Here is a 20957-nt window from a genome sequence, read left to right on the forward strand (position 1 = left end):
GAGCGGGGAGTCAACACTGCACAGCCTGAAGAGGGTAAAGGGAAGCATCTAGAACAATTGTTTCTTGTTGATTTCCCCCTCCAATGAAGGGAGAGGGCTAGGAGAGAAAAATGGGTTGTCGGGGGAAGAGAGCTGTGAAATCACTGAGATGGAGGAGGGAGGCGCTGCCACCAGACACAGCCAGGCTTCCAGGAGCCACAGCCTGTCTGTGACCGTGGCCGGGGGCTTTGACAAAGCCAGGGTGGTTTGCTCCTTGGGGCGGTGGCGCTGTCCATGCCTGGGTTCTGACCAAGTGGAACAAAAGGCTGGAGTTTCCCTTGGAGGCATTACTGCGTATGGGAGCACAGGACCAATTCTGTTTCGTGTGGAGGACGGACGAGGTGAGCAGTGAGACTGCTGCTATAATGGTGGCCGATAACCTGCAGCCAGGCAGAGCGGGAGGAGCGGAGAGAAGGAGAGAAGGGTCCTCCCCTCGCCCTGGGGATGAGGGAGGACGTGCATCAGCTTTACTCCCCGAGGGCAGCCAAGGCGGGGCTTCGGGGGCGGAGGGAGCTGTCTCTCCCTCCCCAGCAGTTCCCAGGCTGGGCTGCTGTGAGTAGGGTCTAGTGTTGGGGGCAGGAGATTTTTGTTTGGGTCTGTGCTCTGAGGGAGAGAGGACCTCTGGGAAGGGTTTCTTTTCGGGGAGGAAAAAAAGAAAAAGACTGTTATCAAAGTAGCCACTTATTTTTAGGATGTTAACAGATCCTACGTGTACCACCCAGACCCAGAAACTCTCCCCTGATTCTAATTCATGAAGCCTCCCCCTCCATTCCTCCACATCCAGCCAAAACACTGCAGGCTGCTGTCCAGGTCAGAAGATGAGATGCAGGCCTGAAAAGGTGCCCAGCCAGCCTATCCACCCTGCTTCTCCCCCACCTGCTCCAGAAGAGGGCAGAGCCCCAGAGGTTGGTCCAAAAGAACTTGGCTCCTCTCCTGCCTCCACCATGCAGCACAAGGGCCAAAAAAGGGCAGGTGCTGGTGTGGACAGCAGTGTTGGCTCATCCATCCACCTCCGCGTGGGGGAGGGCTGGGTGTGGTGTGGGAGAGCTGGCCGGGCAGCATGCAAAAATACACAGTGAAGTGGGCACCACAGGGGTCAGCCCCTGCCCACCCGCAGCCTCCATCCAGGCCAGCTGGGAGCTTCAGTCTTAAGACGGAGATACCTGTGAGGTGATTAGCTACTCCATCAGTATAGGAAAGGGGGTGGAGGCTGAGTGAAGAGTAGAGGCAGCATCTCTTAGGAACCTGTGAACGTGTGATAGTGTGGTAGACATGATCTAAGGTGACCCCCAGTGACTCATATCCTTGTGTAGTCCCCTCCCCCTTGAATGCACATAGAATCTGAGACATGCTTCTAGCAGATATGATTTAGTAAATGTGATGGGGTGTCCCTGCCATGTTGTGAGAGAGTCTGTGAAGGGCCATGTGGCAAGGAACTGTGGATGGCCTCTAGGAAAAAAAAGAACAGCCCCTGGCCTACCGCCCCCTAGAAAATGGGGACTACAGTCCTCTAGCCACAAGGAACTAAATTCTGTCAGCAACCTCAGGAGTTCGGAAGTGGATCCTGAGCTCCGGAAAGAAACATAACCCAGCCGATACCATGATTGCATCCTTGTGAGACCCTGATAAGCTGTGCCCATACTCCTGCCCCACAGAAACTGTGACATAATCATGTGTGTTGTTTTAAGCTACTGAGTTTGTGGTGTTTGTTACACAGCGCAGATAACTAATACAGATGGGGTGAAGATGTCTGAGGGAGGGAATGCCTTAGAGAAGCCCTCATTTTGCAGACAAGGAGTTGGAGCATCCAGGAGGGGCTGTGACCTGCTCCCAGTTTCAAAGCTGGCTGGGGCCACCCACAGCAGGCACGAGGGAAGCCCCTGGGAGCTGGGTTCTGGTTCCCACTCTGCTACTGCTCTCCCTTCACGTGGCCCTGAGCAAACCCGCCTGCTTCTGCACCTTTGATTTTTTTTCTTGTCACATGATCAGACGTTTCCTAGGCACCTTCTTGCCATGACTTAGCATTCTGAAGCTACTCTGATCTGAGATCTTTCTGGAACCCAGCCTTCTGCGCCTTGGTACTGTTTACTCTTTGCTGTTCCTTGGCCCCTCCATGTGGTATGTTTCCACTGGGACTTCAGGAGGCAGGGTCTTCCTGTCCTGTGCATACTTGGAGTATGAGGAGGAGCTCTTAGCTGCGCACCAGGAGAAGTATTGTCTGGCCATGACCCTGGGTCTGTGTGATCTTGGGCAAGTGGCCCTTCTCTGTCTGCACCTTCACAACTTCTCAGCTCAGTGAGCAGCTTGGACAAGATCAGCTCCAGTGCTCTGATGGCTTATGCCATCTGTGGTGCTGCTTTTGAGATGGGCTCCTTAGGGCCCCGGAGCTTGTGGGATGGAAACAGGTGACCTGGCTATAGTCTCCCTGTCTTGGTTACCCAGGCATTGAAGCCCAGGGGCAGACTTGGGTATTAACTCAGTTCCCCTTACTCCCTTCCTCTAGCCTGGCCCTCTGGCCACCCCGAAGCCTGCTCAGCAGTCATTTCTGGTCCAATAGGGGTGAAGACACAGTTGCCTGCTGGGTGGCCCTGTGCCCACTTCAAGCCCAGGGTCCTTGGAATCTAGAGTGCCTTTTCCATCCCAGAACACAACACTAAGCATTACCTGGAAGGCTGTCCCTACTCTTTGAGTCAGTCCCGGGCAGGTGACTTTGAGTCTGCCCTGAGGGCAGGAGGAGGCTTCTGTCTGTTGAGAATGGGGAAGCCCACAAGCCCATTCTTCTCACCAGCTGACTGTGGAGGCGCAGGGCCTGGGATTGCACCCAATTTCTCCTTGTCAAAGCAGCAAGGCAAACAGCACTGTGCAGGCTGTGTGAGGACAGGAGTGAAGCTGGGCCAGCAAAAGCACCAGGAACAGCTCCTTAGGCTCAAGGAGACCTCAGAGTCAGCACCCACGGCTGCCCAGCCCAGGGGCTCCTCTGAGAGGGGGTGGGCATCTGAGAAGATGCTCTGCCTATAGCAGCCTACAATCTGGAGGCCACCTTCCACCTTCCTGAGTGAACTTGGTCACATGACCAGGCCACTGCTGTGCCCCCAGGGATGGGAGCTGTGGGTCCATTGTCACAAAGCCCCTCTGACTGGACTTCAACTAACAATCTAGGAAACATAGTAAGCCGTTCCTCTCAACACTTTTTCTCCCATTCTCACTGCCCCTGTAAGTGAGGCTTTTCACATCAATGCCACCAGCAATTTCCTTGGCAATAAAAGAATGAACATATATATTATTTTATCCAATTCCATGCTGTGGATGGGTCAAGAGTTCCTATCAGTTAAATAAATTGCCAAATTGCATTAATACCGGCCTTGTCGGAAGATCAGTTGGTGATGGGAACTAAACATACTTACATTTCTCTCAAACATACCTATACTCATCATGAATCAATTCTTCACAGCACTCAGACACATGGATATTATTGGCATGTGTAGGGTCTGGCTGGAACTGGGCTGAGTTCCAAACCAATTGAAATAGATTACATTCTGCCCCCTGGTCTGGCTATCCAGGAAATAGTGTATGCTGTGGGCAGGAACTCCTTTTCTGAGTTGATGTTGGAGGGTGGCTAGTCCTCAAAGATAGCAGGTGCCGGTGGTGGTGCTCTGTGGAACCTGCTTCTACTTGAAGCTGACAAGTGTTGGAGATGGCTCAGTGAGAGAGAGAGGGTCCAGGCAGTGGGTGGATGGACTGGGTGAAAGGAGCTTTGCAGCTCACACAAGCTGTGTGGTCAGATCTTAGGTGGTTTTTTTCAAGGAGCCCTGAAGATGTTGTGTTTGTAAGGTTCTCAGTTTCACAGCTAAGACTCCAGGGAAACTAGAAGTTTTCCAGACACCGGGGCTTCTGGTGCCTGTTTCATTGAGCTCACATGTGCGAGCATGGGTGTGTGTGTGTGTGTGCATGCATCAGTGAACATGCACACATGGTGGATACACATGGGTTCGGCCCACCTAGCTGATCTATCTGGACTTGCTCCATCTCCTGGTCTGTGGTTAGGAGTGCTCACAGCAGTTCCTCAGTACCCAGCTAGATCCCGCCTCACTGTGAAGATTAATTTGATGCCAAGTATAGTTACAGTCTAGTTCCGTAGGAAAATGTCATGTTGACCAGAATGTCTAACTAATCAGCACAATATTTCCTGGATGTGCCAGTAATCTGAGAGAAATGGATGTGTACATGTGTGTGCGTAATTTTTTAAATCAGAATTATTTTGACATAACTTTAGGCTTATAGAAAATTGTAAGAACAGTACCAAGATTTCCCATATGCCTTTCCCCCAGAATGTTAACTTCTTACTGCTCTCAGAGGATTCATAACACCGCTGTGAGGTAGACATTTCTGCTCCCACCCTATACAATAAAACCCTAATATGCAAATCAACCAAATGATTGTTGTGATGCACACTGACCACCAGTGGGCAGATGCTCAACACAGGAGCTGCCCCCAGCCTGCAGGCCACCACCTGCAGGGCGGGAGGAGGAGGGTAGCCAGCAGATGGCCCAAGGCCAGTGGGCCACCCTCCCCTATCACCCTGCCCCGTAGATCAACCCTGATCACCAGCCAGGCCTAGGGACCCTACCCTAGGCACCATGCACTGGGTCAGCCAAAGCACTGGACCTCTAGTTGTTGATATAAGGAAGCTGCACCTCAGAGGATAGTAACTAACCCAAGATCACACAGGAAATAAGTGGCGGAACCAGGATTAAAATCCAGGTCTGTCAGAATTTGAATGCGTGTCCTATATTGGCTGTAGTGTGAGTGTGCAGGTCTCCTGGTCTTCTGCCAAAAAAACTTCCTTTCTTGTGTTGCAGGTCTGCTAGAGTAAATTGCCTCAGCATTTGATTTTCTTTATTTTACCTTCATTTTTGAAAGATCTGTGCTGGGTATAGAATCCCATGTTGACAACATTTTCCTTTTACTCCTTCAAAGGTGTCACTTCCCTTTCTTCTGGTCTGTATAGTTTCTGTCAAGGTAACAAGATTTTTTAATCTATGTTTTCTTGGGTCTGTGGGTCCAACATAGCGTAGTAATTTTTGTTTAAACAGTCAGTTATAAGGAGATTTTAACAATATGAAGGAAATCTTACATATTTACCCACATAGCGACCATCTCCTGTGTTCCTCATTCCTTTGTGTAAATCCACATTTCCATCTGGTGTCGTTTCAGTTTCCTGAAGGACATTTTGTAACATTTCTTGTTGTGAGTGTCTGCTGGTGATAAATTTTGTCAGCATTGTATTTCTTCTTTGTTTTTAAAAGATGTTATATATCTGAAAGTTATTGAATTCTAGGTTAATGGGTTTTTCTTTCAGTAGTTTGTAAATGGCACGTTTGTTGTCTTGCTTGCATTGTTTCTGAGGAGAAATGGCTGTCTTCTTTATCTTTGTTTCCCTGTATATAAGGTATCTTTATTCCCCTTGGCTACTTTTGTGATTTTTCTCCACACTGTTGATTCTGTGCAATTTGTATATGATGTGCCTCGTTTTGTTTATTTATGTTTCCTTTGCTTAAGATTCATTGAACTTTTTAGATCTGTGGGTATATAGTTTCCCTAAAATTTAGAATATGTTCAAAAGTAATTATTTCTTCAAATACGTATATTTTGCTGTCACTATCCCCATCCTCCAATCCTTTGAGGACTTCAATTACATGTATGTCAGGCTGTGTCAGTTTGGATTTGGTTTCAATTGATTGTGTTTTCTTCCTTTTGGGGGGTGTATTTTATTGTTTCTTAACATACCTGATTTTTTTTTTTTAATATATTTTTACTGGTTTCAGAGAGGAAGGGAGAGGGAGAGAAGATAGAAGCATCCATGATGAGAATCATGGATTGGCTGCCTCCTGCATGCCCCCTACTTGGGATCGAGCCCACAATCTGGGCATGTGCCCTTGACTGGAATTGAACCTAGGACCCTTCAGTCCACAGGCTGGGGCTCTATCCACTGAACCAAACCGGCTAGGGCTACCTGGTAATTTTTTTTATTGGATGCTAGACATTGTGACTTTTGCCATGTTAGTGGGTGGTTTTTGTATTCCTATAAACATTCTTAAGATTTGTTAGTTGAGACCCAGGGTGGTGTTCAGGTTCGGGCTAATTATTACCCACTATGGAGGCACAGCCCTTTTGATTCCTCTCCCTAGTGTCCCGAGATTTCCACTCTGGAAACAGGTGGGAAGAGGCACTCTCCCAGGCCCTGTGTGGGTTCCAGGCACCGTTTCCTTTAATCCATTTGAGCGGTGCTTTCCCCAGTCTTGAATAGGTTTCCTTACACACATGCACTAAGCAATTCTCAGCTGAAAACTCAGGGGAGCCCCTTTACAGACCTCTGGAGTTCTCTCTCTGGGCATCTCCCTCCTCTTTGGTCCTCTGTCTTATGAACTCCAGACTCTCAGCTCTGTCTCCTCAATTCAGGAAGTCCATCAGGTTCCACCTGACTCCACTCTCCCTATGCTGTGGCCTGAAAGTTTCTCAAAGCAATAATTTGGGGACGGTTGTGGGGCTCACCTCATTTGTTTCATGCCTCTCAGAGGTAATTACTTTTTTCAGAGCCTGAAGTCCAGTGTCTTGGAAATCATTATTTCATATATTGGTCCTGTCATGTGAGAGGATAAATCTAGTCCCTATTACTTCATCTTGATCAGAAGCTGAAATCTTGGAACCTTGGTTTTTCATTTAATTATTTATTTGTAAGGCACATCGGTCTGGGCCCATGACTGCGAACATTGACTCAGACAGGGGATGTTGGCAACCTTGATTTTCATCAGTGATGTTCATCCAATTGATTACATAAACATGTACATTTGCCCTGTAAGTGGCCACATAATTTCTGCACTCGAGACTCTTTTTAAGAACTTTCTGCTATTCAACTCTTTTAAAAAGCTCAGCAACCAGTTTGGTTTTAGCTCACGAGTACTGTGACTATTGCAGTTGGTCATGTACTGAAAAAAAAATAAATGTTTTTATTGTTTTTTAGAGAAAGAGGAAGGGAGAGGGATAGAGAAATAGAAACATTGTGACAGAGGTCATCGATTGGTTGTCTCCTGCACACACACACACACACACACACACATACACACACACACCCAGTGGTGATCAAGCCTTCAACAGGGTCATGTGCCCTGACCAGGAATCGAACCAGTGAACCCTTGGTTCCTGGGTCAATGCTCAAACGCTGAACCATAGCAGCCGAGCTGGTCATGTATTCTTACTTTTATTTTTTGCTTTGACATCATCCCACGACTGCCAGGGAGATTGGGTAGCTTCTTAGTCTGACTTCAGTGACTCAAATAAGATGTTGCAAGATGTATTTCTGTAGGTAAACTTTTTGCTCCTGCCTTTTTAGTTTATATCTCCTTTGCCTTGTATCCATCTCAGAATTCTTAATTGTAAATAAGAGAAACCTATTCTCTCTATCCAGCTGATTTGTGAAGACAATTAACATATAGAGTAATGATCGGGAAGAAGAGGAAACCTCAGGCCAGGTGTAGACTCACTTAATTAGAAGCTCCTTGGGTGGGTTGGGACTTCTCACGTGTTTCCTCATTTAGCCTACGGTGAGCCAGTCGGCCCCTCAGGACTCAGGTAAGAGCTGGCAGAGCCTGGTCTGGGGCCGCCTTTCTGTGCCCTGGGTTGGGCAGGGGTGGTTTGCAGTGTTCTGAAAGCTCATGGGTTCCTGGGAGAGATAGGGGCTGAGGTCAAGACCAGTCTACAAGCTGGGCCTGGGGGCTTTGGGAAGTGGAGGGAATCTAGAGAGGAAAGGAAGAAAAGCAAAGGCAAGAGCACGCCACCAGGCAGAAGGAGACGTAGCCAAACCTCCCCTGGGCAACCAGCGGTGCTGGTGTGGCCTTCTGAGCCTGGGGTTTCTCCGAGCCCAGCCCTGCTGGCCGCCTGCTTCCCTGGAACTCGCCTCTTTCTGACAAACGTGAAACCTTTGGGGAAGGAAGCAGGAGGCGGGTCTGGAAGGGAGACTGAGGCTGAACCTCCGTGGCCCCAGCCCCGGGTACTGTGGCGGGCCGTCATGTCCCTGGACACCACAGGGCTGAGCTAAGGTGTCCTGGAGGAATGATGGAATGGAGGACCGGCCTCCCTGGGAGTTCCCTGTGGGTTTGCAGACACGAGGGAAACTCCCCACCTGGAGTCTGAGCTCTCCTGGGCCACACAGGGCCTTTGTTTTGTTTTTCCTTTTCCTTTTCTGTCCTCACCCTTTCTGCATGATGGAAGCATGGGCTGTTATGCTGATGGGGCTCTTAGGACCTTCTTACTCTAATCATTAGAGTCTAATGGAAAGCTGAGACCCTGAGCAGGGGTTGGACAGGCTCAAGGTCCACAGCCAGCCAGGGACACACATAGGGCTTTCTCCTTTCCAGCAGGTGGGGGGGGGGGGGCATTGTGAGGCTAGTGGATGATACCTCCTAGTCCTGACTCAGGGCAGGTTTTCCTGGGGTCACTGGGCTTGGTCAGAGGACAGGGGATGGGTGGAGGACAATGGGGCTGCGTGAGATCAGCCATGGGTCAGTCTCCCAACAGGAGCAGGAGAAAGAGTCTGGGTCAGCCCAGCCCACTCCTGTCCTGCCAACCCCCTTTCCATCCTTCCTCCCCTCCTTCCTCCTCGGTCCTGTCTTCCCCAAGTCCCTTGGTGAGGCCCAGGTGGCTGAGCATTCTCTGGCACAGGGAATTAGCACACTTAATTAAAGTGTCCAATGAAGAGCTTTGCATATTTCTTAATTACCGTCGGAGTCTTCGGGGGAACAGTTTGAAATGGGATTTTTCACGTGTTTCCTCATTTAGCCTATGGTGAGCCAGCGGCCCCTCAGGACTTGGGGAGGAGCTGGCAGAGCCCTGGTCTGGGGCCACCTCTCTGTGCACTGGGTGGCAGGGTGCGTGTGGAGGGGGGGAGCCTGGCCCCCAGACGCCCAGGCTTGCTCACCTTGCCCTGAGGTTGGGGTTGGATTTTCTATTTTCTTAAAACAGGCAGATGTAGCTGGTGTCTTATTACCACAGGGCCTGGGGGCTGTGCGCCCCGCAGGAGGGCCAGCAATGGGGGGCTTTGGGGCAAAGGTTTGCAGGGCTTGATACATCCTCCCCGGAGGCCCCGGTGGAGCAGGGAAGCTGGGCCAGGATGGTCCTGGCCTCCTTCTCAGCTGCCGGGCAGGGACGGAGCCCCTCGGAGCAGGCCCTTCCCAGCACTCAGCATTTGCTGGCTGTATGCTGTATGCTGCAAGCTGCGCTGGTGGGAGCATCGGTCAGCCAGCCTCGTGGAGGAGTGGGCTGCTGGCCTGAGAGCAGGTTTGCCTTTCTCAGGGCCACCTTCTGACAACGGCAGACTCTCCCTGACCGAGAGCCGGCTGAAGCGGGGCTGTGGGCCCAGATTCAGAGGCTCTTTCCCAGGCAGCCCACCGTGGTGGCTGAGAAATGGCAGTGGGTTCCACCAGGTCTTTTCTGCCTCCCCTTCTGGGCCAGTTCTGTGACCCTGAGGAGGACCAGGTGGGACCCCATTGTCTGTCCAGCAGAGCCCGGAGCTGGTGTGGGTGGTCAATGGGAACGGGTGGTGGCTGAGAGCAGATTGTGGGTGCAGGTTCTGGCTGGGCTGGACAAGGGGGCCACCTCGTGGGTGGGGCTATCTCTGCCAGGCCTTGGCAGACCCTCTACAAAGTCTCCAGCTAATTTCTTGTGCCCTGCCTCACATTCTCCTACGTTTCTGGCCGGCATGGCAATCCCTCCACCCACACCCACACCTACTATGGAGATGGCAGGGCGGAGAGGGGTCCTTCAGAGAGGGAGTCCATGTCAGTGTGGGAATCTGGAGGCTCATGGACCACTCAGCTGTCACCCTGTGGCCCGGGCACAAACCAAGGCCCGAAGCCCTGGGTGGGTCTGGTTTCATGTGGCAGTCATGCGTGAGGCGTGGACATTGGCATCAGATCTGGGTTTGTGCGCCAGCTCCACTGCTTACCAGCTGTGTGACCTGGGGGATAATAACTCACTCATTGGATCATGACGAGGATCCAATGAGGGGCCCTAAGTAAAGCACCAGGTTTCTTGTCTGGCTCTAAGAGGAAGCCCCGTTAAGAGTTCGAGTTCCTATTCCTTCCTTTAGAGGTTCCTGGTAAATAGTAAGGAATCGTCTGACCCTGGTTTGGTTGAAAGGAAAATTCATCTCTCCGCTTAGTCAGGTGGGACTAAACTACAGAATATTGCTAAGCCAAGAGCCAAGATTAAAATAATAATAATAATAATAATGTTCAAATGATTTGGCTGCTTGTTTTTAATAAAATCCTGGCGGTAGAGTGGAATCTTTCAGAAAAAGCTCAGCTTTGCCGTACTGGTGTCTCAGGCTGCTGTTAGCTGTATTCAGGCTGTTGTTAGCTGTACTCGGGACAGTGTGACCTTGAGAACAGAGCCCAGTGTGACCTTGAGAACAGAGCCGTGTGGGGAGGACCACTCTCTCAGAGGCTGCAGGGGCTGGTGGGAAGGCAGGAGGGACCTCAGGGGAGTGTCTCCTGCCCCTCCCAATGCGCCTCTCCCTGTCTGCACCGGCTGAATGTCACTGCCCCTCTGGTTCTCCCCTTGGCTACAGCCCAGTGGTAGTGGCTAGTCAGGTGACGGCTCCAGCCTCCGCCTGCTCTTTGTGGTGAGACTGGGGGAGCTGCCAGTTAGACGGCCTGTGCAAGCTCACCATTTCCGGGTTCCAGTACCTCTTACTCAGGTGTGGGGTGAGGTGGGGGCATCAGCCCTTCATAGGGGAGATGAGCTGGCACAGGACAGCCCTTTTACCAGCTCAGCCTCTTTATGTGATGCCAGGGTGGAGCCTGGGCATCCGTGTGCAAGGCGCCCCTTTTCATCAGCTCTGTCTCAGCGCCCTCGGCAGCCTCCCAGAGACAGTGTGGTGGATGCCCTTCCTGCATTCGTGTCCGGCAGTGTGGCCCAGGCTCTCCTCTGAGAGCTGCAGTGCCCGGAACATCCCTGAGTTCTGTCCCGGAGCCTGGGGTCAGGGGCAGGGTGGAGGCGCTGCCATCAGACTTGTTCTGTGGGGCTGGATCTCCATTCCTGAGCCTGCAATGGCGGGCGCAGATGCATGCCGCAGGGAGGAAGAGCCCCCGGACAGGTCTCAGCAGGCAGCCGAGCTGACAAGTTCAAATACAGCCTGAGCCCCATTATCCGGGCAGCCTTGGAAAGAGTACTGGGTGGTCGTGGGGAAGCTCTGAGGCAGGGAGGAGGGGGACTTCTGCCCTGAGAAATGAGGAAACCAAGGCTGGAGGGATAGAGATTCCCTTTTGCTGCTCATCAGTGATGATCCCGTCATCCAGCCCAGGACTCGGGTGGGGTGCTGGGCCCCCGGTGTTCAAACCTGCCCACCCTGGGCCCCACAGGGCACCTCAGTGTCCGGTGTCTGACCTTCCAGTTTGGGTCAAGCACTAGCCGAGTGGGGAGAGGCCCTCACCTGCAGCGGGTCCCAAGGGAGTGGTGCCTCGGTTTGGCAGGGGCTGTTCCCAGGACTCCAGACACCACAGGGATGACAATGATGACCGGGCAGGACCCTGACACCCAGATTGACTCAAAGATGCCAAGAAGGGTCAGAACTCGGAGCTCAGTTCCTGATCAGGCCGCCTTATCCTGGCCTCACTCAGCTCTGGCCCTGGGCACGAGGCTGCCCACTCATTGCCCCTTGTAGAAAGCGGGGGTGACATGAGTACCCACTTCAGAGTGGGGGACTGCGCAGGCCGGTGCCGAGGGCTCAGCACAGCGCAGCAGCAGGCATGGAGTCCTGCCGCTTCAGGCAGCAGGTGTCCCGTCTCCCCTGTTTACTCCTGGCATGGAAATCCTCCTGGCACGGGCCCCTGGCGTGTGCCTGGAGCGAGCTCTACAAACACACGTGTTGGCTGTGATTGTTATTGTGGGGATGTGCGGAGAGTATCGGCTGTGGCAGGGCCCCCACACCTGTTCCTCCTGACAGTCCCAATAAACACGTTGTTTTTGGGATTTTCTCCTCCTGCCCTGTGAGCCAGTCCAAGTCCACTGCCAGGGGCTGGTGTCCTGAGAAGGAGCGACTCGGCATTGGAAACCCTGTGGGGATCTCTGAGTTCTCAGCTACTCCACGAACCTCCTGTTCTTCCACTTCGTGATTCCGCTGTCTTTCCTGCCTGTCTGCTCAGCTGCCCCGGGGAAGAACCTGGGAGATAGTAGGAACCTGGTGTCTCCCCACCTTCTCACGCTGCTCCCTGATGCTTGTCCCTTGTCCCCTGGGAGTCAGGTGCAGAGTGTCACTGCCTAGGGAAGTTGCCGTGGGCCCTGCCATGCCTCTCTTCCGGAGGAGGAGGCTGTAACTTTCCATGGTCTTTGGAAAGGGGGGAAGCTGTGCTCCCTCCCATCTGTGTCTGCCTCTCGCTGGCTCAGTGTTGCTCCAAGTTTTACGCTGGAATCCCCTGAGCAATCTCCAGCCCCCACTTCCCACCTTCATAGGAAATTTAAGGGCAGATTTAAAGCAATTGGAAAGTACCTTACAGATCAAATGCCCGTCAATAGCTTTTCAAAGGACAGTTTTCAGCTGCAATTAGAAGAGACCTTGAATGCATTACTGCTCACCCCAGAGAGGTTCTTCCAGAATGTGGCTCTTCGGACACCAGCTGGAGTACTGCAGTCCTTCCAGCCACTGCCCACCCAGGGTTGGTGTCAGACTCCCCAGTTTAAAGGTGAAGTCCCCAGCCACACGTGGGGTCCCCAACGACACCGCACTCTGACCAACTGGCTACAAAGCCAAGGGCTCCCATGACCCTCCTCCAGCTCCATCATTCACCAGAGCGATTATAAGGTACCAGTTTTATAACAAAGAAGAAAGATCAGGAACAGCCAGACGGAGAGACGTGATGGGCAAGGTGAATTCAGTAGTGGTGGTGGTATCAGCTGTTTACCTGCTACCTACCTCCTTTCCGTGTTAAGCATTTCCTGTGTGCCTGGCACTTTTATCTTATTTCATTTCTACTACTGCCCTTTGAAGCCTCTGATGTTATCTCCAAATGAGGCATTGAGGTCCAGTGGGGCAGGGACCACAGAATGATGGAGCTAAACAGTACCCCAGTGAGGATTTGGATCCAGCTGACCCATTCCCGGTCAAAGATGGAGCCACCTAAATTTGTCCCAAACACAGTCCAACAGATGTTCCTTCTGCCTAGAAGACTGTTGTCTTTACACCTGTGGGCTGACAGGAGGTGGCTGCCCTGGTCTGTGAGATGTTGTACCACTGAGGCCTCAGAGAAGGACCTTGCCCAGAGAAGCCCCGTGGGTCACCCTGCTCCATTCAGGCAGTGACCAGCTACCCCGCCAGGTGGAGACCGTGGACATCCGATCTGAGAATCAGGGAGAGGCAGCCTGGAGAACTCTCGGGTGCTGGCTCTCCTGCTTTCCCAGCAGGGTTTTGTGTTCCTGGCAGCCAGAGCAGAGGGGACTGTGAGCCAAGCTCAGCCGTGCCAGTCCCTTCTGAGCCTCCCGGGGCCATGGCATACTTGGTGGGACAGTGTAGAGAAGCATTCCGTGCCGGGCCTGACCTAACAGATGTTCCTTCCTCCCCTCCCAGATGATAGAAATGCTACAGTGGGTTTTTCTGCCGCTGCCAGGCCCCGGGGGATCTGCACAGGGCTGGGTCAGAAGCCAAACACTGCAGTTAGGGAGATAAGCAGCACTTCTGGGATCCCGAGAGACTGCCTGGTTCTCTTAGCCACAGCAGAGGTTCTCAGGGCATTTGCAAATGAGGGCGGGTGAAGGGGCGAAGCGGGCAGGGAGGAGAATCCAGGGTTGTCACATTAACGGGATCCTGCTGGAACTTACCCAGCGAGGCCCAGGGATGCTAACCGCCCTGCAAGGAGCTGGACAGTCAGGCACACTCTCCAAAAAAAAAAAATAGTCCTGCCTGTGACAGACACTGGGCAATGGCTCATTTGCACCCCCTACTGCCTGGTTCCTTAGAAAGCCACTTCCTCAGCAGCCTCCAGGCTGAATGAATGGGAACTAAACCACATGTGACCAATGACAAAGCAATGCTTCCAGAAGAACGCAGGCCAGTGAGAGGAGCATCCGTCTTGCACGCACTTGCTCCAATCCTTCATAGATGGCTCTGGCGTTCGTGACACTCCTGAGGGCCAAGAAAGATGTTGGAGCTGGGAGGTGAGAATTCACAGGGCAGAGACAGGCCTCCTTCTCGGTGCCTGGCAAGAACTCCCCTGTCCACTCAGCTGCCTGCTCTGGGACCCTCTCCCAGGGTCTGCCTTTCACTCCTGTTCCCACATCTCATCTTTCCTGTGGGCTTTTTTGTTACCTGCTGTCGCCACGTGAAATGTATTTAGAGGACCCTGGCTCGGATGCCGTGGCTGAACCCCCCTCTCTTCTTGTTTTACAGTCGGGAAGACGTCTCTGATCACGAGATTCATGTACGACAGCTTCGACAACACGTACCAGGTGAGGTCCCGGAGCCCCTGCTCCCCGTCACCCCTGGTGCCTGCAGCCAGGGCAGCTGCCCGGAGATGATGCTGGTCTCTCTCTGGGGCTTGCTGGTCCTGAGATGAGAATAGGATGTTCCCGGGGCCCAGGGCGTTGGTTTTGCCTTGAAGGAGCCTCCCTTCTATGCACTTGACCCAGCCCAGTAACAATTCTGAGCCCTTCGGAAGGTGCAAACCTCGGCAAAGGAAGTGTTTTCCAGGAGAGGAAGGACATGTTTCAGTCTGCGTCATCTTGCTGCCCGTGGACAGGTCTAACATTACAGGGTTTGGTTACGTGGGTGGGTTGTCACCTGGAAGAGGTTGGACAAGATGCAAAATAATGGAGGTGAAAGAGCAGCAGGAGAACTTGTTCCTTGAGCATGGTTATATTTGCTGGACCTCATGCATGGGCGTGCACACACTCAGGCACACACACACACAGTTGTTGAGGCGCTCTCTTCCCTGAGGAGGTTGATGTGATGGGCTTGTAAGGCTCCACGTGGGCAGGAGGCTGGTGGCTCCTCATGCTCACGGTGGTCTGGGGTCAACCAGTGGCCCAGAGGGAGCTCCAGGTGGTTCAAAGGCTGAGCTCTTGGGGGTCGGTAACATTTCATTTATCTGGCACAAGTGACGGAGAGGTTTGTGCAAATGAAGTGGATTTTCCTTACAATTATAGCTCTTTGCAAAAGGCACCACATTTAATCATTTCAGTTATTTTTAAGGAAAAAAAAATATTTTCTTCCTCAAAGCAGAGACAAATAAAATACATTTTTTCTAAGCCAGTGGGACCTGTGAGGTACCAGTTCCAAGGCATGTACGTAGATTTTATTTGAGAAGAAGGCAGGCAGGGGGGTGTAGTACTTGTGTATATTTAGGGAAACACTGATGAACAAAAGGAAATCAACTTCCTCCTGCAGGACTTCCTTGACTGCATCAACGTGTGGTCTTGGGCCGAAAGGGGGTGTAGTGTGCAGGGTCCCCGAGATGTATCTGACCATGGAATCTTTGTCACTGAGTCCTGACAGGGGACATATTTATAGAGCACACTGGGGATGGCTGGGTCAGAGGTCCCTCTGCCTTCCTGGACTGACCCAGGATGCGGAGCACAACTCACTGCCCACTGCAGTTCCGGTCTTCTCTTCAGTCTGGGTCTTCCCCTGGACTAGTCACCATCTTTGCCCCAGATACAGCCCCCCTCTCTGCCTCTCTCGAATGTCCTGCTTTTCCTCTGCAGTCGTCTGAAATGCCAAGTAACTAGTGGACTTGATGGAAGGGTCAGAACGTGAGGCTCTGGGGGAGGGGCCCTGGGTGGCATGCACAGCCCTTGGCACCGGCTTCGGGAGGTGGTCTCAGCCTCACTGCCTTCGTTATATGCGTTCCAGGCCAGGGCTTTGCACCAATACAGCCTTGACAGAGGCCGGGCCTCCCCACAAGGGGAGTTCTGCCACATGGATCTGCATCTGGGATTCCATCCTAAGAGATTTCCATTCTGGAGTATGACCTAGTATTCAGTGTGTGTGTGTGTGTGTGTGTGTGTGTGTGTGTGTGAGAGAGAGAGAGAGAGAGAGAGAGAGAGAGAGAGAGAGAGATTCTATTTGAAATTTTGAATTATCGAATACTTATCATGCCTCTTGTTGGTGTCCCATTGACTACTGTGAGACACTTGGCTATTTGGGGTTCTTGGCAGTGGTGGATGGTGACGGTGACCTTTGCAGTGTCCTCATTGGCATGGATCACCTCCTCCCCATGTAGTTTGAGTCCCTCAAAAATCTCAGCACACCTTCCTCCAGTGTCCGTTTGCTCACTGCTTGTCCCGGGGTCCAGAGGCCCGCTTGCTGGCTGCTCCCCACACAGTGGCACTGCCCCAGCCCCACACCTTGGCTCATGGTATCTTCTCTGCTGGAACGCCCTGCCTTCTCTGCTGTGAAATGTTCTTGTGACTCATCAAAGCTCAGAGCATGTTTGCCTGTGTTCCGCCCCCTCCATGGCACCCTCTCCCTTATCACGCTGCCCTGGGCTCTAGGGGCCTCCTGACTCCACAGGAGCTCTCTGTGCTCTGGCTCCTGGGTGGGCTCTGGGCATGGCTGGGGCCACGACCTCTCAGATCCACCACTGTTCGTGGCCCCAGCCCTGGGCCTGGCCGTAGCTGGTGTCAAATGCCTGTTGGTACCAACACTCTCTGCCTTGGTTTTAGACCCACCACACCGAGAGGCGGAGGCCCCATGTCACTGTGGTGAGAGGGGAGCAAGCCAGGTGCCCTCCCACTGCAGGCTTTCTGACTTCTTTTCCCAGAAGGTAGAGTTTCTTCCCTGAAACCCTTTAAGATGGTAATTAGGCTAGGAGGCCAGGGCTCCAATTCCGTGTGCACACAGGCTCATCTTAATGAATTCTCTGGAGAACGAGGAAAGGGGGAAGTGTTATTTTGTTTGCTTTTTTTTTTTTAACTCATTTGGGAAGTAGACAAGATCCCCCAGGAGCTCTGGGGGATGTTCCTTGTTGGCCCCAGCACTGTAGTCACTCCCAGCTACCCCCACGCACGTCCCGCCCATCGGCCAGGACCACCCTTCAGAGCCTGCCGCCAGCCCACCTCAATTAGCTGAGGTGCCCAGACAATTCCCAGAACCAGTCCCCACGCCTTCCCTCCCATCCTTTCTGTGTGCCTCTGGCTCTGCCTCCTGCCCCCTCCCTCCACTCATTCTGACAACAGATGTTTGTCAAGTGCTTACTTGCTTGGAGAGAAAGTAGGAGAAAATAGAATCTGACCCCACCTTCAGCCTTGCGTGGAGGGTAGGGGGCAGGAGGGTCAGCCTCATGTGGGTGGCAGTCAGTCCTCCCTCTGCCTGGGGCTGAACATGCTGAGGCCTTGAGGGGCTGGCATGAGGACGCTATGCAGAGCCGGGTTCCCCTGTTACACCTCTCAGGGGCCCTACCCACCTGGCAGCCTGTGGGCCCCTGCTGCTGCTGTCTCCTGCCTGGCACTCCCCTCAACACACATGCACCTTGTTCTCCTCTTGGCACATGCATCCCAGCCTCTGCCACTCTTCTCACCACCCCACCTAATCCACTCACTAGAAGAAGCAAAAAATGAAATTGACGAGCATCCTGGTGAGAGTCATAGATTCACAAATCTCTTGTATAAGCCCCCAACTAAGAAATTATTTTCAAAATTTGCTATGGGAGAAACCTTCTTGTACCTGTGCTGTGATGAGTCTTGACCCCCTGTGGCCAGGCCCCCTCCCCTCTCATAGGCCAGCGAAACATACCTGCGGGCCTGGTCCGTGGGCCACCTGCTTGAAACCTGCACTAGAGCCGTGTGGATGGTCTCAGGCCTCTGCAGGTGGCCACTGGGGGTGGGAGGGAGGATTTGGAGGCAGCGAACTCCAGGGTTTCTCATGGGTCCTCTATCTTGGCTGCACTTTAATATTTCTTACTGGGAGTATGGGCCAGGAGATTCACAGGCCGGCTCAGTCATTGGTACTTTTTAAATCTCAGAGGTGATTGCGATGAACTTGTAGCCAAGGCTGGAGCCGCTGGCCCATCCCTGGACCATGCGCCCACCTCAGCACAAGTTAGGAACCCCCAGGAGAGGGTCCCGGCCTGCTGGAACTTCCCTCGCTGCTCCCTGGAGTGGAGGAGCATTTCTGGAGGAACATGGAGCTTTACCTGCCTTGGGGCATGCCTGGGGACCCCGGGAGCCAAGGAAAGGGGGCAGAAGCTGAGTCCACGGAGCCCTCACACACGGAGCAGTTGCCTGAGGAGCTCTCACCCCTGGCAACTTGCCTGCGCTGCCCGAGGCTTTCCTCTCCAGCCCCCAGGTCTGTGTGAGTTCCCAGGAGCTGCCACAACACATTACCACAGACAGGGAGGCTTAAAACCACGGGGATGATCCTTCCACAGTTCTGGAGGCTACCAGTCTGTAGTCAAGATGTGGCAGAGCCACGCTCCCTGCAGAGGCTCTGGGAGAGGATCCTTGCCTCGTGCAGCCTCCGGGGCTGCAGGCCTTCCTTGGAGCGGGGCTGCGCAGCCCTAATGCCCGCCTCCATCTTCATCTGGCCTTCACTGCATGTCTCTGTGCATCCTCTTCTCTTCTCACGAGGACACCAGTCATTGGATTTAGGGGCCCACTCGGAATCCCAGATGATTTTTCATCCTAAGAGCCTTAACTGATTACACCAACAAAGATCCCCTTTCCAGAAAGGTCACATGCTGAGGTTCCAGGTGGACAGAATTTTCAGGGACACTCTTCAACCCGATGCTGGGCTCTGGCACCTCTCAGTCTGATCCCACTCCTTTGGTGAGCATATACAAATTAGGAATATGGTCCCCTAGTACAGAAAGCTGACAAAGTGGCCTAAACAAAGAAAGGTTTTGCTTTCCCAGATGCAGGAAGTCGTGGTGAGACCTGAGGTGGCACAGCTGGGCAGTGATGCCGTCAGACCCCAGGCCCTTGCTCTCGTGCTGTTCCGCCTTCTTGCTGTGTGGGTTCTCGTCTTCGTGCAGGCTTGCTGTTGTTGCTCCAGACAGCACGTCTGCATCGAAGGCAGCAAGAGCTGCCTAGCATGGCTGAGAGGTTGAACACTGTCCCACAGACTGGAGGTCCTCCAGGGACCAGGAGGTTGCCGGTTTGCTTCCCAGTCAGGGCACATGCTCAGGTTTGCAGGTTCGATCCCCTATCCCCAGCAGAGGGTGTGCAGGAGGCATCTAAAGGATGCTGATGTTTCTCACTGATCTTTCTCTCCTTCTTCCTTCCTCTCTCTCTCTAAAATCAATAAAAACCTATTTTAAAAAAAGAAAGATAGAGCTACCCTAGAATACCTTCTCCCTCCGAGCAGACTGTGGCTTTTGTCTTATTGGTCAGCATTGGGTCACATCATCACCCTTAACCTCTGGAGAGGCTGGAAAAGCAGAATTTCGCTTTTACAGTCTCTAGGCAAGCAAGGGAGTAAGAAGTTGCCAGTGGGTAATGGGTGGCATCTCCCCAGGGCCTGCCAGTAGCTACTGGTGAATCCCCAGTAGCTCCATTTCATAAGTTGAATGGACCCATGATGCAGTTCTCTGCCCCATATCTTAGTAATCCTTCCTAATTCACTTTGTAGGTTATACTTAGGTAGCTCTTTTTTTTTTTTTTTTTTTTTTTTTTTTTTAATAAATCTTTATTGCTCAGATTTTAGGTAGCTCTTAGACAACCTCAAAGTCCATCACCGGGAGCATATTTTGCCCTAATTATTAAAGGCAGCTTATGCATAACATCTTTATGTGACCTTTCAGGAGACTGCTCAGGGATCCGTGAGGGGATTGACTGGTTTTGATGAAATGTAACCCCTTGTTTAAAGTTGGAAGGTGCATGTTGTTTGGTTGATGTTTCAAACCACAGTCAGGAAATAAAAGAGCAATCAACAAATATTCCGGTGGGTGATGACTAACACAAGCTGCTCTCCTCTAAGAGGAAAGTGGCCACCAGGACTGTGTAGACTTTGAAGCTGAGGTTCCTGTGCTGTGACTTCGTACCTGGCACCCCCTTCCCCAGAGCACATAGCTGCTGGCAAGGACAGACCCTGCCCAGCATGTTTTCCAGGGACTGCTGTCTCCTTCCCCACAGCACCCGCTTGCCAGTCTGAATGCTTAAGTTTTGCCAACCTCATTTGCATGCTAATTTGCATGACTTTCCCCTGGTACTCTCATCTAATGGTTGGTGGTGTGGAGCCCAAACAGCAGCTCCATTGTCAAGGGCTTGTCAGGCCCGGCTGCTTTCTGCCACTTAGGGATGCTTCCCCAGCCCTGGGCCAAGGCCTGGCCAAGGCTACAAAAAGGCACACATCCACTCCTTTTCATGACTTCTCTTCCCCAAGAAGAGAGTCTTGAGTCAATTTATGCAAATTACCATGCAAATTTCCACCGCAGACTTTATTACTGTGTCTTGTCAGACTGTGGAGGCAAAAATATATTTCATAATAAATGCACATAGCAAAGAAGATTTCAACAAGTGCTGCAGGGAACATCTCTTTCCTCGGGGATCCGCTAGGCGATGGAAGCTTCTGTGCAGATGGAGGCGTGTCATGTGCAGTCTGCACTGTGTTTCTGAGCCCCCGTTGACACTGTTTAATGCCACCTTTAGAAGATGAATGTGGACGTGGCTATGAAATCTGGGCTTGTTAAGTTCCTCGTGTTTTGTATAAAATAAAGCGCCTGCCATTTTTCATAAGCAGTCCCGTTTGCGAGCAAGATGATATTAAAGGAATAAATAAGCATTGCCAGGTTTGGGGCAACCTAATCACAGCAGAATGCAGCCCAGCTTCCCCAGGGGGCATTCCAGAGGCTCCTGCAGCACCGCTGAGGAGGGGAGGGGATGGTAATGACCATGGACTGGAAGGGGAGTCCCCAAAGTCAAGCCTGCTGTTCATT

General features: G+C 52.4%; 1 protein-coding gene across 1 annotated transcript in view; it reads left to right on the forward strand.

Moving 5' to 3' along the window:
* The window catches only part of RAB6B (RAB6B, member RAS oncogene family), a 47291-nt gene that overhangs the window by 11699 nt on the left and 14635 nt on the right, over positions 1 to 20957 (forward strand). Inside the window, exon 2 of the mRNA XM_084902156.1 lies at positions 14477 to 14535. Within this exon, the coding sequence (XP_084758282.1) occupies positions 14477 to 14535 (59 nt within the window). The remainder of the gene's footprint in view (positions 1 to 14476; positions 14536 to 20957) is intronic.

The sequence above is a fragment of the Pipistrellus hanaki genome, assembly GCF_964339955.1.
Source record: "Pipistrellus hanaki genome assembly, chromosome: 13".
NCBI classification, from domain to species: Eukaryota; Metazoa; Chordata; class Mammalia; order Chiroptera; family Vespertilionidae; genus Pipistrellus; species Pipistrellus hanaki.